This window comes from Anopheles nili, chromosome 2 (assembly GCF_943737925.1).
Source record: "Anopheles nili chromosome 2, idAnoNiliSN_F5_01, whole genome shotgun sequence".
NCBI lineage: Eukaryota > Metazoa > Arthropoda > Insecta > Diptera > Culicidae > Anopheles > Anopheles nili.
The window spans coordinates 46605767-46622566 of NC_071291.1; the positions used below are offsets into that span (position 1 = coordinate 46605767).

Here is a 16800-nt window from a genome sequence, read left to right on the forward strand (position 1 = left end):
GTTTACATAATTGAGTTTACATATCATCGTGGAGCTTGATTTTTCTTCATTCGCTTGATTTGTTTGCTGCAGAGAAGGTGGAATAATTTGCTAATCTAATTTGAATTTCCTTCTTTTGAAGCGGAGTACTCGATGAGGATGAAAAGTGTAGTGAAAGTTGGAAGCATGGTTGAAAGATGTGTGTATTGAACCTTTAACATTCGATCAAAACTGTACGTTTGAGAGAGTGCGCTTGAGGGTTTCTCAAAGTGGGAAAAAGCAAGGGTGTTTTACTAAGCACGAACGAGTTCAGTTCTTAATTAACATTCTTGCGGAATCTAACAGAGTTGTTTAGAGAAGTTTGGCGATTGTAAGCGAATAATGCGGTTCACCAGACAAACCATAGCCAGTGAACGTTGCTCTACACGGAAGACACTTTGTCAGCGACCAGGCTTCTCCATTTTGTCGTCATCAGGTCGTCGGGCTTAAAGTCACGTCTCGAGCGGTCAGACGGGTCAACATGCTGCAGAATATTTGTTGGACGAACGATTTATCATACTTGACACCTAACTTGTGGATGTGGCAGATTGCTAAAATTCAATTTGTTTCAGTCACAGCAATCGATATGAATCATACGGACCCATGGGGTTGCGTTGGAAGGAATCATTTTTTTATGTTTTTCTTCTCGATAGTGAATTATTGAGAAAGACAGTTTCGTCTATGAGCAATAAATCATCGTTATATCAAAGATTTTCACGGGGTTATGGAAAAATCATATAAAAAGCATGATTTGGTTGCAACAATTGAACATGGTTAGCTAAGAGTTGTTAGAAAAATGCTCCCATAAAATGGTACTGTTTAAAAACACTTTTACAACACTACGTTCTAACAGCTCTAGATGCGCTTCGAAGGCAGTCTTATCATGATTCTGAACGATAACCTTTTACTCGTAAGCTGATACAAAATTTTACGATAACCGGGCGCACTAACATTATCCCTCCTGTAATGTTATTTCACCACTCAGGATGCTGTAAGTATGCTCTGGGAAGCAGGTAACGCAAGGCGCTAGATTGCCTGAGGATGCGTTCCATTTGTGGATAAAATTTATGCTAATTTGGAAGCCTAACAGATGCTCAGGGCGTGTTTTGAAGGCGTTGTTGTTCCCGATGCTGGCTGGGGTGAATTCGTTCGAGTGATGTTAAATACAAACATGGGCTAAAATATTCAGAAGTTTTCTTGGACGCCGACGTGAACGAACGAGCGCAAGAAGAAAGATATAAATAGACACATTAAAGTGGTGTGATCTGGTTGTAAAAGCATGGGATGGCTATCGACATTGACCTAGAACGAGGAGCTGTTCTGTAAGGGAGATGAACAGAGCGTAAGGAAAACATGTGTATTTAGCGAATTAATGAATCATAGATGAACGATTGCAGGTAATCTAAGTTTGGCTTTGGGAAATTCTTTCACACACTTAATCTGTTCTCGGTATGTTGAAAATAGTCCGTTTTGAAAACAAAGCAAATGTTTTTTTGTGTATCTTGCAATCAAAATCAATAAACCAAACTTAAAGAATGAACTTCAGGATTAAAGCACGATTTCTGGATGGATAACTCTTCAATTTCAGCTTTTCCTCGAGGCAGTGAGCTCTCTCACACAAATCATCAAGTATTTTCTCTGACCGACCGTGGAATCATCTCACAAAACGAAACCATGTACGGAATGCTACTAGAGAGCGTGCAACATTTTGTGCAGGTATGCTAAGTAAGGGTTTATGTTTTCTGTTTCGTCGTTCTACATTTTTTTTTGACTCACGTTGTTTCATATTTAATAATGCGAGTAAACTAGGGGGGTTGGATTTTGGCTGTGTAGGTTGTGTGGGTGTGTGGAGGATCCAAACGTTGTAAATAACCTTTCTAGGTTGCAAGTCGTAAAAGTGCGGGTAATTTTTCTTCACATATTTACTGCTCGAGAATCTTTAAGATTTAGCCGATGTAAAGCAAATGCTGTTTTTTCGACCTAAGGTGAAGCACTGGCTGTCGTGGTTGATCGCTTGATTGGTGCTCGCTTCCCAAACTTCTTGACATACAATCTTTCCAAAATCCTCCAGCGACTGTCCGTTGCGAGCGGCTGCGGTGGCTTCCAGAGTGTACTTCCGAATCTTTCTTCCGTTACACTCGGTAAACTTCAGGTGCGAGTGAAGTAACTTGTCCTTTTTGAAGGAACCATCTATTTCGGCATGAAGCAGGTTGAATGAAAATCGTACATGCTCGGAAACAATCCCCAGCAGAGATGGCAGAGCCTTATTCGTTTAACATTTCACATCCGGTACACTAGGCGAGGAAGAAATGAGAAGGTTGTGGCTGAAGTGTAACGTCCCGTTCAATTACTGCTTTCAAATGGTATTGTTTGTCTGCACATGGGAACAATGAATTGAAAATTGCTATTTTATGTACTCAGTTTGATATCATGCAATTGATATTTCTATTGAAAATATTCCATCATATTTACATGGTACATCAAACTTGGTGTGTTTTAAAACTATTCAAAGAATCTGTTTGACGATTCAACGATGATCGAAAGATATATTCAACAATTATTGGCATATTTACACTAGTTATCCTTCTTGACTTTTCGTCTGCAATCGATAGTTGATTTGGGTTCTAATATCAGAGGAAGGGCTGCCTTTGCCTTGTTAAGATGTTTTGGAGCCAGACAGTTCTTCGCTTCCATGTTCACGTTCTACATCGGCCGAACTTCAAGTCCACGTCCCGTGGGAGAATGGCTCGAGCATTTTATGGCATTCGTTTCATTCAACCCCCTGCTAGTGCGGCCTTTCTCGCTGCAATTTGGGTGAAGTGTGTTGAGGGCAATTTTCTACGAAACTGAACTCGCAACGAAAACTTTTTGTTGGAATCCCTGTTGTCCGATCTGTTAAGCTTCCTCGCGTAGGGTTTATAACTAGCCGGCGGTGGTTAACTCCTACGCTATAGTTGTGATAACCCCGATTACTATCCAGAGCACGGGCGAGTGGCACCTAGAGTGTATTTGACCCAAACGCCCGTAGAGCACGTCACGATGCTGTAAAACGGGGAAGGAATGGAAGCGACCCAGTCAAAGAATAAACAGAGCCAAATGGAACTGATATTATCATGCCATTATCAAATGCGACCCTTGCGTATAAAAGTGTCTCTCCGTTGCCATTCGTCATCATCGTTCCTCCGTTCTCGGGAGGGCGAAGAGAAACTTTTTTTTTTCTCCCCGTTTCGTGTCAAACGAATATTGACTTTCTTCGGATGTTTGGGATACTTTTGCCGTGCAGCAAACGACATCTTTCCTGAAACGGATGTGCCGAAGCTGTGTAGTTGGTAATTGTTGATTGTTGTTTATCGATGGCCTGCGGCAATTCGGTGAGGGGGAAATAATTACTTCCGGGAAAATTCCAGCTAAGGATCCCATTTATTTCGTGTCGATTGCATTACTTCGAGAAGTAATGTTGCGTTTTGTAATGTTTCGAATCGTGTCGACATTAGTGTTGATGCTTTTTCGATGGTTAATGGCATGTTCGAATCGCCTTCTCGACGTTTAGCGCTTTAGGTGATTGTTTCTTTGTCAATTTATAAAAAAAAATGTGTGCAATAGTTAGCATTCGAAACGATCGATAGCACCAGCCATGGCTCATCCTTGGCTGCTTGGTACCGTTGGTAGCCTCCGGAATGTAGAGGGAGTGGTTTGAAAATTTCATACCGTGGCATAACTCTTTACGACATTGGCGAGCGCAAACATTGACGGTTGGGTTATGAATGCAAATTACATCGTCCTTCGATTACAATGACGGGCGGGATTGTAATAAAGCGAAATATGAATATGCGTTAGGCGCAATCTAAGTATGAGGGCATTCATAAAATGGGTATTCTCCGTACGAAGCTAACGCATGCAAATGAAGATGTGTTTGATATTCATTGAAGAATGTACGAGATTCATAAATCATGATTACATGGGAATAGGCTGCTAAAATTCATTAGATGTACAGCACTGATGGAAAATTAGTGAATAATTTTTTCTGTATTTTCTCTACCCCAGCTTGAATATGGAGAATTCGTATGGCGCCAGGCGTTGCTCACTACGGGATGTAAAAACACTGTTTTCAATACACATCAGGTACGGCAGTGAGTGCAGTGTGTTGCACAGTTGTGCTGTTAGTGACAGTAAATTGTGCCTGTTTTCAGCTGTATCCTGATAGTCTGATACCAGATCTCGCCGCAGCCCTCTCGGCCATAACGGGAAAGCCATTCGATGAATTTATGATATTTTTCGGTCGGTGCTTCGTGAGATTCTTCAGCAATTTCGGTTATGATGAGCTGATCAAGGCAACGGGGCGGTACTTTTGCGATTTTCTCCACTCGGTCGACAACATTCACCTGCAGATGCGTTTCACGTACCGCAAGATGAAGAGCCCTTCCATGCAGCTCACGGAGGTGGATGAAAACGGGGCCGTCCTGGTGTACAGAAGCACGCGGACCGGCTTTTCGAAGTATCTGCGCGGGCAGCTGCTGGAGATCGCTAAGCAACTGTACGGCATGGACGTCAGCATCAAGGTGTTGGAGAGCCAAAACGACACGCCAGGCGGCACGTCTGGTCCGATCTCCATACAGGGTGGGCTGAAAACGGTCATCGTCAAGTATCGGCTGGATTTTGACAATCGAGAATACGTACGTTTGTGGATCGTTCGTTGGGCGTAGTTTCGAAATGCGATAGCTATTAATAGCGCTTGTCTTTCTGTAGATGCAACGGCGCGTTCACATTAAAGCACACCCGTCGCAGCTTCAGCTGACTCCGGTGAATAGCAAGCTGCTGTTGAGCCTTTTCCCATTCGCGCTGATTCTTAACGAGGAAATGAAAATCACCGCCGTAGGTGAGAAACTCATCGAATCGTGGATGCTGAACAACGTCAATCGCTCCCCGACGGAGCTGTTGGGCGCGAAAGTGACGGAGCACTTTAAGCTGCGACGACCGAGCGGAATTACCTTCACCTGGGAAAACGTATGACGTGAGTGGCATCTCGCAACGTACGTAATCGCTCACAGCAATCCGATGTTTCAGATCAAACGCCTACAGACGGTTTTGTTCGAGATCCAGCTGCTGAAAGGCTCGTCAGCGAAAGGATCGAAGGAACCCGCGAAGGCAATCGATCAGAATGCGACATCTTCTCAGGTAGACACCAGCTCATCGACTGAAGACGCGACGAAAATCATGACCTCCATTCCCCGGCGTGGATCTCAGGGATTGCGAAGCATTTTGCTGAAGGGAGAAATGCGCTACATCAAAGATATCAACTCTCTTGTTTTCCTGTGCAGTCCACTGTAAGTTGCTGCAGATGATCGTACATGTTGGTGATTGACGTTATTCACTCTTGACAGCATTAACAACCTGGAGGAGTTGCGCGAAATGGGTCTCTACCTGAACGATCTGAACCCGCACGGGCTTAGCCGGGAGATGGTTTTCTCCGGCTTTTCGCATTACTCCCGGCTCGACTTGATGTGTGAACGGGAAGAGCAGCGGGCGGAGGAACTTGAGACATCGTTGGCCCTTGCAGATTCCTGGAAGCGGCAAGGAGACGAGCTACTGTACTCCATGATTCCTCGTACGATCGCTGAACGGCTGCGCGAGGGCCAAAATCCACACGAAACGTGCCAGAGCTTCGAGGAGGTGACAGTTCTGTTTGCCGAGGTGCAGGAAACGATCACTGGCGATGACTCGATCAAGTACGCCATGACGACAGTAAACACGCTGAATGCCGCATTCAGCGCATTCGACGAACTGATCCACTCACCAATGGCCTACAAGGTAGAAACCGTCGGAAAAGTGTACATGGCCGTCAGTGGTGCTCCAGATATAAACCCTTGCCATGCGCAGCACATGGCCGATCTGGCGTTAGATATGCTGCACAGCATTCGCAAGCTGAATCTTCCTGGAGTCGGAGTGAAGATTGGTTTTCATTCGGGCCCGATAGTGGCCGGTATTGTTGGGCTGAAGGTGCCCCGGTACTGTCTTTTTGGCGACACAGTAAACACAGCCTCGCGGATGGAGAGCAGCGGAGAAACGGATTGCATTCAGGTTTCCGGCTACACAGCCCAAAAGCTTAAGAAGTTGGGCTACGGACTGTCCTACCGAGGGAAAGTGGCCGTAAAGGTAAGCGCTTTTATGAGTGATCGGTTTGACGTGGTTAACTGATGTGGCTATAATTTTCGCACTATGCTCGACAGGGTAAAGGCGACATGGAAACATTTTGGTTGGAGAGTCCAGCACCAAAAAAGAAATAGAGAAGGCCATCGGCGTACCAAATTGTGCCTTTTGCAGTGATCATCGGGAACATCAGGAATGTTGTGGCATCGTTGTGAGTTGCGCTAAAACGGCGCGGTAACGTGTATCTATGTCCGTAGCTTCACATGAACCAAAAGGTTTTTAAAACGCAGTGATGAATCTCATCGATTCTATATTCTGAATTTCATTAATCTGCAAATCTCTAATATTATGTATATCTGTAGATAGATTACTCTTCGAGGATTACAGAAGAGGATATATTCTTAGAGCAAGAATAAGGCGTTCTATAAAATGTTTACTCACGCCTGGTGATACTGAATCGAAACAATTATTTTGAAACTAAAATGCAACAAGATAAATCAATCGCTAGTAAATTGAGAGAGAAAACTAATAAAAACAATACCTTAAATTCCATACACATACGATTTTATGTGTAGCTATGATGGAAGTTTTTTTTTTTGAAAACAATTTCCAAGTAAATTATATATAGAAGGATGGTTACAGTTCGTGCGGGATCAAACGGGGTATATTATTTTCTCACATAGTTTTAGATGGAAAATCAGGATAATTCATACTAAATGAATTATCCTGATTTTCATGAAGGTTCTGTTTTTTGGGCTTATAATTGAAAACAAAATTAGCATGAATCAATGTACACATTTGTGTGAAGGAGGATAGAGAACATATAATTAGAATAAATCAGAAGTTTAGACTGTTTATGTACGTCATACATCTTTTTGCTATAAGACAAATTGCTCTTTACAAAGGATTTTGTAGTATATTCATGAAACTCATGTTTAATTTAGTCGATCAAAAACATAGTTTAATTTTGTGTCTTTTGACATACCTCTTTCGTTAAAGTAAATTATTTCAAGTTAGTGAGTCACAAACATAGATTTTTTTTTCGTTTGTTGCCGGAAATCGTTTCGGTATTAATTTTTTTCATTTGAATAAATCAAAATAAAATAGCAAAAACTGCGATTTTTTTAAATACCAACTTACTTTCCGTAACAGATGCCACTCAGTGAGTTGTAGGTATGCACACTAAAAATTGAAGTGTCATTTACGTTACGAGAATGCGGTCAGGATAGCCGAGATAGTAAGAAATATGTCTATTAAAAGTTTCGAAGGTATAAAAAAATTCGAATGTACAATGTGCAAATTTAATGAAAATTTATCAACACTTAGAATAAAAACTACCACGCAGTTTGTGTGTTTAAGAAATTTATTACCGATGTTTAGCGAGCAATGATTGTAGCACTATGCATGTAGCTTGTTTGATGAATACATTTTTGAGTTTTTTTTCGGTTAATAGAAAACTTTGTGTTAATTCTGTTTGCCTGACCTAAAACGAGTTGAAAGCATAATTTTGTTAGTTTTACCCCATTGATCGTCTGCTTAATTTATCGATGTCAAAGTTGTTCCGTTTCAGTACCTAGGCACCAACAGATCTTGAATGTTCTGGTAACGACGAATGATATAAAGTGCCAACCCGTTCGATAAATTTGAAGCCAATGGTGAAGGAATGGCCAACAGGGGACTGTTGACTACCTCTTGCGTTGCGTTAAGCAAACTCACATACGGACCGAGTGCACTGTAAAATAGTGGAACCGACATTGCTTCGCTATTCGACACCTTTACATCTTCCACATTGTCCTGCTGTGGTGCCTGGTCATAGCTGGGACGATTTATAATAACGCTCAGAACTTTGGATAATCCACTATGAAGGTTTGATGCCGTTTGAGTTACAAATCCTTGCGCAATGTTGTTGGCGCTGTTCAAATTATTGAAAACGTTATCGATGATCTGTTGTTTCACTTCCGATGGGTTAATGTTTACTCCGGGAATAATCGATATTCCAAGCAGCGGAGACGAGCCATATCTAATGCTTGTCTTGTTCTGAGTACTGTTGGAATTGATGGCTGAATTTTCAAAGAAAAGTTTTAGGTTGTGATTGAAGGTGGAAGGAGAACTGCTGGTAGAATTTGTTATGGGTACAATTAAATAAGCTTGAACGCCGTCTTTCAACGGGTTTGTGTTATCTAGTGACTGCTCATTAATGTTTTTCTGCTCAGGTAAAGACGACTCCGAAGCTGGAGCAGGATTTAAATCCATTTCAGTAGTTTCTTGAGAATTGGAGGAATTATGTGCAAAATGCTGCACCACGGAGTCGTCTGATGAGTTGTGAGATGTGTTGGACGTATTTATCGGTTTCTCGTGATGCTTGCGAGATGATGTAATTTTCATGTTCTGTGGGAATCGAATGTTTAACCAGTTTGACGGAGAGAGGGCAGTTTAATGGAAACATTTTTGAACATCACTAAATTCTTATCTTACCTCTCCATCTTCCACGTTAGATAACACTACACCACATACAATGAAAAGTTTCACCGTGAACAGATGCATTATTGCTGCAAAAATTTCCTGCTTCCGTTACGCTCGAGCGGTATTGCTGAACTGAATTGGGCTTTGCCAAATTTTGATCATTTTGTTCTGACTCAGATCCGAGCCTGAGCTCAAATCCAGTTTTTCGAGTCTTCAAGATACCGTTTAAAATGTGGGACATAAATTTTAATTTTTAAGCAAGCATACAATACATCGCAATCCACAATCCGCAGCATTGCATACTGGAATTTTCAGTACAGTTACACATTTAAAAAATTCTTGAAAAACAGGTTTACGATATTGTGTTTGTAAGGGTTATTGATGTTGTAGATCCACTGCAGACAAAATGTACCTCTTAATGTGAATAAATGTTGCTCAGAACAATTTATTTTTTTAGTTCGGTATAATATAAGTTGAGTTAAAACATAATATGAGTGTTACCAGAATTACCTTTTGATTTTGAAACATTCAAAAACTAAATATTTCAAATGTTTATGATAAATAGTGTGATTTTAAACATGGTCTTATCATATGAGTTCTCAATAATGCCGTATGCGTTCGCAATAATCTTAAACTAAATACTTATAGATACTAGTATTTAAACTAATTAATTTTAAAAATGTTTTATAGTTATTTATTTTAAAATTAATAACCATAAAACTAATTATTTTTTCTCATAAAGCTTTGAACGGATTGTTATACTCTCGATTATTTCTATAGCTTTTTAAAAGTGCTATTTTTGTGTATTTTGTACACTATAAAATGGTGTGAGCACTGCAAAATATTTTTTGTGCATTTTTAGAAAACTGCAACATAAGTACATATTGAATTTGAAACTTGCTACCTCAATTTTAAATGGTATAATAGCATTTAAACCATACGTTAATTATTATCAATAACAAATTATAAAATAAATAACCGTGATCAGGGGAAGCAAATGTAATACAAATGAAAAGTTATGCATGGGATTTGCCTTATAATAATTTTATTTAAAAATCCACAGAGGAGTTTTTTTACGTTTTTGACAAAGCTTAATAGTTCCTTAAATTTAATGATCGTTACAATAACATCATATTACCGTCATGAGTTTTTAATAAAAAATTATCCATTCATGAATTCAAATTTGTTCCTTTAGCTGGAATTGAAGCATTCACAGCCAGGACCGTACTTTGCGATCCAATCCACATACGGCGCAACACTGGTGAACATTGCGGGCTGATGATCTTCGCTACATCCGTAGTTTGGAATATCAAGCGCGATTCCGACCAGCTCGTATGAATTGTGCATCTTTACCACCAACGAATCTCCACCATCTCCCTGAGAAAAAAAAATAACACAAAATTTGATCGAATGCACAGTCGAGAAATTGTGGATACATACCGTGCATGAAATTTCACCGTTACTTGAAGAACCAATTTGCTCGCCGCATAAGTTTTGTGGTGTTGCATTGGATGAAGCTTCCTGGCACGCTGTATGGGTGTACAATTGGAGCTCTGTTTGTTGCAAGTTTCCGGTCCAGTGATCACCGGTGTAGTCAGCACCCCATCCGATGACGGTCGCTGTTGCAAGGCGACCAGACTCTTGCATTCTATCAGGGAGACAGATTGGTTCGAAGGAGCTTAACGGAGTCTTCAAAATCAACAGCCCGATGTTGTCAACGAATTGGTTGGAATGATCATAGCCCGGATGAATATACGTTGTGATAATTTCATTTGGAGCAGCTGTTTCTAGAAGATTCGACAAATTGTGAGCCCCTACAAAGGCTTTCACGTGCGTGATGATGGGCATATTGAAGATTACGGTAGCAGTCGTTACAATCGTACGGTCATTGATCAGCGCTCCTTGGCCGGATGGACTCTCGAGATAGGTTATCAAGGCGATCCAGGGATAGGGGTCCACGCTTGGTACGTCCATTTCCACAATGCGTTCTCCTTCCAATGGTCTGTAAGAACACTTACCTTAGCGGAAAGACGAAGTATTGCGAAAGTTACTATAAATAAGGCGTAAAAGAAAAACACACTACGGTTGAATATTAAACACTCACTGTTGCATGCTAAGCAAGCCGGTGGGGTCGGTGGAAAAACTTCCTCTAATGGAGCATCTGCCACGTTTAATGCGTCTGAGGTAGTTTGTGACGAACGAGCTCCTTGAACCGGAGTCGATAGAGGATCGTTCATTGTGCTGTTTGTTGTGGAGCTGCCCGATTGAGTTGACGGACTCTCGGAAGGTTTGGTTGGAAAGGCGAACAACGACCCACCATTACTACTGGTTCCGGGAGCGTTTCCAAACAGTTGTTGTATTAAGGTAGGCTTTCCAGGCTTCAGGGCCATCGGAGGTTTTGTGTTCTGGATGAATCCCAGAAACGGTTGAATGGAACCTTTAGTGGAGAGTGTTACTGCCGTTGCTGTTGTCGTTTCGGTAGACTGATTCGTGGATTCATCGTTAATGGGTCGGTTCAGATTAATGCCAAAAATGTTGGAAACTCCATTCTGAACATTCGAGCCAACCTGTCCGGCTATTCCTTGCGCAATTCCAGTCGCGTTGTTCCAGGACGCTTGTGAGGTATCGATGGCACTTTGAATTGGGTCCGCTAGCTCGGGATCGTTTGAAGGACGATTGTTTGGTACTCCGAAAAAGGTGCCCAATCCGTTTTGAACATTCGATCCCAGCTGACTGGCGATTCCCTGAGCCATCGAGCTCGCGTTGGACAGGGTGGATTGGGAAGAATCGATCAAACCTTGTACCGGTATTGGTAGAGGATCGTTCATTGTGTTGTTTGTGGTGGAGCTGCCCGATTGAGTTGACGGACTCTCGGAAGGTTTGGTTGGAAAGGCGAACAACGACCCACCATTACTACCGGCTCCGGGAGCGTTTCCAAACAGTTGTTGTATTAAGGTAGGCTTTCCAGGCTTCAAGGCCATCGGAGGTTTTGTGTTCTGGATGAAACCCAGAAACGGTTGAATGGAACCTTTAGTGGAGAGTGTTACGGCCGTTGCAGTTGTCGTCTCGGTAGACTGATTCGTGGATTCATCGTTAATGGGTCGGTTCAGATTAATGCCAAAAATGTTGGAAACTCCATTCTGAACATTCGAGCCAACCTGTCCGGCTATTCCTTGCGCAATTCCAGTCGCGTTGTTCCAGGACGCTTGTGAGGTATCGATGGCACTTTGAATTGGGTCCGCTAGCTCGGGATCGTTTGAAGGACGATTGTTTGGTACTCCGAAAAAGGTGCCCAATCCGTTTTGAACATTCGATCCCAGCTGACTGGCGATTCCTTGAGCCATTGAGCTCGCGTTGGACAGGGTGGATTGGGAAGAATCGATCAAACCTTGCACCGGTATTGGTAGAGGATCGTTCATTGTGTTGTTTGTGGTGGAGCTGCCCGATTGAGTTGACGGACTCTCGGAAGGTTTGGTTGGAAAGGCGAACAATGATCCACCACTACTACCGGCTCCGGGAGCGTTCCCAAACAGTTGTTGTATTAAGGTAGGCTTTCCAGGCTTCAAGGCCATCGGAGGTTTTGTGTTCTGGATGAAACCCAGAAACGGTTGAATGGAACCTTTAGTGGAGAGTGTTACGGCCGTTGCAGTTGTCGTCTCGGTAGACTGATTCGTGGATTCATCGTTAATGGGTCGGTTCAGATTAATGCCAAAAATGTTGGAAACTCCATTCTGAACATTCGAGCCAACCTGTCCGGCTATTCCTTGCGCAATTCCAGTCGCGTTGTTCCAGGACGCTTGTGAGGTATCGATGGCACTTTGAATTGGGTCCGCTAGCTCGGGATCGTTTGAAGGACGATTGTTTGGTACTCCGAAAAAGGTGCCCAATCCGTTTTGAACATTCGATCCCAGCTGACTGGCGATTCCCTGAGCCATCGAGCTCGCGTTGGACAGGGTGGATTGGGAAGAATCGATCAAACCTTGTACCGGTATTGGTAGAGGATCGTTCATTGTGTTGTTTGTGGTGGAGCTGCCCGATTGAGTTGACGGACTCTCGGAAGGTTTGGTTGGAAAGGCGAACAACGACCCACCATTACTACCGGCTCCGGGAGCGTTTCCAAACAGTTGTTGTATTAAGGTAGGCTTTCCAGGCTTCAAGGCCATCGGAGGTTTTGTGTTCTGGATGAAACCCAGAAACGGTTGAATGGAACCTTTAGTGGAGAGTGTTACGGCCGTTGCAGTTGTCGTCTCGGTAGACTGATTCGTGGATTCATCGTTAATGGGTCGGTTCAGATTAATGCCAAAAATGTTGGAAACTCCATTCTGAACATTCGAGCCAACCTGTCCGGCTATTCCTTGCGCAATTCCAGTCGCGTTGTTCCAGGACGCTTGTGAGGTATCGATGGCACTTTGAATTGGGTCCGCTAGCTCGGGATCGTTTGAAGGACGATTGTTTGGTACTCCGAAAAAGGTGCCCAATCCGTTTTGAACATTCGATCCCAGCTGACTGGCGATTCCCTGAGCCATCGAGCTCGCGTTGGACAGGGTGGATTGGGAAGAATCGATCAAACCTTGTACCGGTATTGGTAGAGGATCGTTCATTGTGTTGTTTGTGGTGGAGCTGCCCGATTGAGTTGACGGACTCTCGGAAGGTTTGGTTGGAAAGGCGAACAACGACCCACCATTACTACCGGCTCCGGGAGCGTTTCCAAACAGTTGTTGTATTAAGGTAGGCTTTCCAGGCTTCAGGGCCATCGGAGGTTTTGTGTTCTGGATGAATCCCAGAAACGGTTGAATGGAACCTTTAGTGGAGAGTGTTACGGCCGTTGCAGTTGTCGTCTCGGTAGACTGATTCGTGGATTCATCGTTAATGGGTCGGTTCAGATTAATGCCAAAAATGTTGGAAACTCCATTCTGAACATTCGAGCCAACCTGTCCGGCTATTCCTTGCGCAATTCCAGTCGCGTTGTTCCAGGACGCTTGTGAGGTATCGATGACACTTTGAATTGGATCAGCTAGCTCGGGATCGTTTGAAGGACGATTGTTTGGTACTCCGAAAAAGGTGCCCAATCCGTTTTGAACATTCGATCCCAGCTGACTGGCGATTCCCTGAGCCATCGAGCTCGCGTTGGACAGGGTGGATTGGGAAGAATCGATCAAACCTTGTACCGGAATTGGTAGAGGATCGTTCATAGTGCCGGTCGTAGCTTCAGTAGTCGGGGATAGTGAAACATTAAATGTTCCAATGCTGCTATTGAAACCTTGTACATTTCCAAACAAATGATTTATTACGCTCAGCTGTTCAGGCTTCAGCACCAATGGACCTTGATGGACTGTGGGATCCCTGCCTGAAGATGCCGTCAGAAAGCCTCCACTGCTGGGTTTGGAAATGTTACTGGATGTTTTGTTCAGAAAGGAGCTAAATTCCTGCACGTTTGCCGGAACAGCCCAATTGGATTCTGGTGAATATCTATCCGTTGATGTATTTTGGTACGTAGAGGCTAATGACGCAATGTTTAATTTTGATTGTAAGCGATCGTTTGCAAGCAATAGACCAACCACGCCGATCAGTGAATCAGTGCCGGATTCCATTGTGTTTTCTGGTTTAGTTGCTTCAACCTGGCCCTTGACATGATTATGTAATCAAAGTGGAGTAGATTATATAGGACCTGTTTGAAGTAAGAATCAGACATTTTCAGGGATCGATATTAACTTACTTGCCATTTTTCGACGTTCGATAACACTACGCCACATATAATTAAAAGCTGCACATACAACGGTTTCATCATTATTGCGATGGCAGCAGAAGTGCTCTGCTTCGTTCAGAAGATTCTGTTGAACTGAGTTGTTCCTTGTCCAAATTGATCGTTTTGTTCTGGTTCTGATTCGATGCTGATCGCAAATCCAGTTTTCGGAATAGCGGAGAAAGAAAGTGTTCCGACAACGGAAAAGATTTGTTTTTTTTAATTGGCTTTGGATTTACACTTTATTCTGGGGTATCAAGCGAAGAAAACAAAAACTCATTAAAAACCATCGCTGCACTCAGGATGCTTCGATACAGTTATGCGTTGCAAAAGATGGTTGTGTGAAAGGTTTGCGCATTTTTGAGAACGCAGGAATCGGTCATTGATCTTTCGAATTCACATTTCGTTTACCATCGGCTGCATAACAACCAACGGCTTTCATGTCAGAAAACGTTTTTTGTATAAATTGGTAGCTCAGATTTTTATTCTATCGTGCTCAATATTCGCAATATAATTTTACTTTTTCTCGTTTAACTACAATTGGCCTTTTATTATTACTCAATTGGTTGTGATATAAATATGATTCTGTTTTTTGTAGATCGCCCAGCTCAATTTCATTATTTCATTTGATCGCAGCACATACGTACATTTGCATACATATCCTTGCTTCTGCCTTTGCTCAGCCTATGATTTGCAATAGCACCCTGTCGCTTGACTTTGCACCCATGGAATGTATCTATACAGCTTGGTGAATATCACTGGCTGTTTCGCTCTCCCACAACCGACGCCAGGAATGTTTATGGTAATTCCAGCGAGAGTAAGCAGCGGCGAGTCGTTCATCCAGCGATACATTAGACCAGTCCCTCCGTCGCCCTGCAAGGAGGATGATTGAAAATTAGCCTCTTCCTGAAGTCATTGGGATAATTTGTTTCACTTACATCACAGGCAACTTTGTGCTGATCCTTCGGAGCCGGGTCAAACACGCCTCCGCAGATGTTGTCCTCAGTCGAGTTTGGATAGGCAACGCGACACTCATCCATCGAGTAAAGAGGGATCGTAACTTCCTGAAGCGATTTCCAAGGTTCCCCGTCGAGCTCACGTGCGCCCCAACCGGCCAATAGTCCTTCCGTATCCGCAAAGGTTTCCACGGCGTTGGGTAAACAGATGGGCATGAAGCTTTCGGTGATCACTACTGGAGTTGCTAGCTGCAGCAGGCCAATGTTGTAGTCGAGCACATTCGCATCGCTGTACTGCGGGTGCAGCTTAGCTTTGGTGACCGTGTACACCTTTCTGCTTGATCCTTCGCTGGTGGATTTGGGATCGAAGACTCCGAAAATGACTTTGATTTGCTTGAAAATCACCATGTTTGAAACGACGGTACCGGAGGTCAGCACGACTCGATCGTTGATCAGCGTGCCAGTTCCAACATTCTGGTCGTAATACTGCAGCAAGGCAATCCAAGGGTACTTGTTTGCAGGCGTTACCTCCGTTCCTCCCACGATTCGAAGTGAGGCAGACCGTTGCGGTATGCCACATACTGCGGAAAGATAAGGATGTTATTCGAGTAAAGTAAATTGTGCGAAATATCGATACGATGTAAAGACTCACGCATGGTGCAAGACGATGGACAATAGGATGGCTTATTAACTGATACCGACCCAACAGCACTAGAAATCGGACGCACTGGATTCCAGCTGGTCGAGGCAGAAACTCCATTAGCCTGATTATTACTGAATGCCGAGTTTAAGCCATTCTGGATCGAACTTCCAAGCTGAGATACCGTCTCCTGTACAGCAGCAATGCCACCACTAATGGCTCCCCCTGCATTGCTTGCCACCGACTGATCGCTGAGCGGACGGTTGGATAGGTTGGAGAGCACTAGAAGAAAATTGCTGAGACCCTGGGTAATGGGCCCTGGCGACGACGATTGTGATTCATCGTGGGCCGCTGTTTCATCGGGTTTCACCACGATCAAGGACGTGTTGATGAGTGGAGGTAAGCCAAATGGCTTCCAGGATGACACGGAAGATCCGTTGGATGGCCGGTTCGTGTTGTACAGCTGCTGAATGAAGGCGGAAAAGCCTGTGGAGTTCACTGTGGGATCTTGAAATGTAGCACGGCTATTGTTCTGGGCAATTGCTTCCGCGAGATCAGTTTTAATGTTTGCGGCATCGTCGACACGCGCGCCAGAGTGCTAAAATGCGATAAGCATTGAAGATTTGTCGCTTGTCGTGTGTAAAATTTTTAGCTGCCGAAACTAATTATCTAACGCGTTTACCTCGCTTCCGTTGACCTTGATAGATGCACCGATAAGCAGCAATGCCAGGAAACTCACCACCACCGCAGACATATCGGCAACCGCAGTAGTCAAGAAATGACTCGCAAATGGCAATTCGAGTGCGCGTTTCGGCGCTTTTTATCCCATATAA

The 16800-nt window shown here is 43.4% G+C and overlaps 2 protein-coding genes across 2 annotated transcripts; one reads left to right on the plus strand and one right to left on the minus strand.

Moving 5' to 3' along the window:
- Window positions 1-1692: 1692 nt before the first annotated feature.
- Window positions 1693-6302, plus strand: LOC128731743 (soluble guanylate cyclase 89Db-like). The gene is made up of 7 exons (XM_053824877.1): window positions 1693-1734; window positions 4063-4140; window positions 4209-4691; window positions 4765-5022; window positions 5083-5342; window positions 5400-6171; window positions 6246-6302. The coding sequence occupies exons 1-7, from the start codon at window positions 1693-1695 to the stop codon at window positions 6300-6302; spliced, it is 1950 nt and encodes a 649-aa protein (XP_053680852.1).
- Window positions 6303-15055: 8753 nt separating this feature from the next.
- On the minus strand, window positions 15056-16721 carry LOC128724431 (coagulation factor XI-like). The gene is made up of 4 exons (XM_053818160.1): window positions 16650-16721; window positions 15980-16565; window positions 15310-15908; window positions 15056-15244 (listed from the first exon to the last, which is right to left on the minus strand). Exons 1-4 carry the CDS (start codon window positions 16719-16721, stop codon window positions 15056-15058), a joined length of 1446 nt encoding a protein of 481 aa, XP_053674135.1.
- Between the last annotated feature and the right edge of the window lie 79 nt (window positions 16722-16800).

Coding starts and splice junctions, on each gene's coding strand:
- LOC128724431 (XM_053818160.1), bottom strand. CDS start 16,721: ATGTCTGCGGTGGTGGTGAGTTTCCTGGCATTGCTGCTTATCGGTGCA. Junction 16,566..16,649: donor TCAAGGTCAACGGAAGCGAG/GTAAACGCGTTA, acceptor ATCGCATTTTAG/CACTCTGGCGCGCGTGTCGA. Junction 15,245..15,309: donor AGCACAAAGTTGCCTGTGAT/GTAAGTGAAACA, acceptor TCCTCCTTGCAG/GGCGACGGAGGGACTGGTCT.
- LOC128731743 (XM_053824877.1), top strand. CDS start 1,693: ATGTACGGAATGCTACTAGAGAGCGTGCAACATTTTGTGCAG. Junction 4,692..4,764: donor ATTTTGACAATCGAGAATAC/GTACGTTTGTGG, acceptor GTCTTTCTGTAG/ATGCAACGGCGCGTTCACAT. Junction 6,172..6,245: donor GAGGGAAAGTGGCCGTAAAG/GTAAGCGCTTTT, acceptor TATGCTCGACAG/GGTAAAGGCGACATGGAAAC.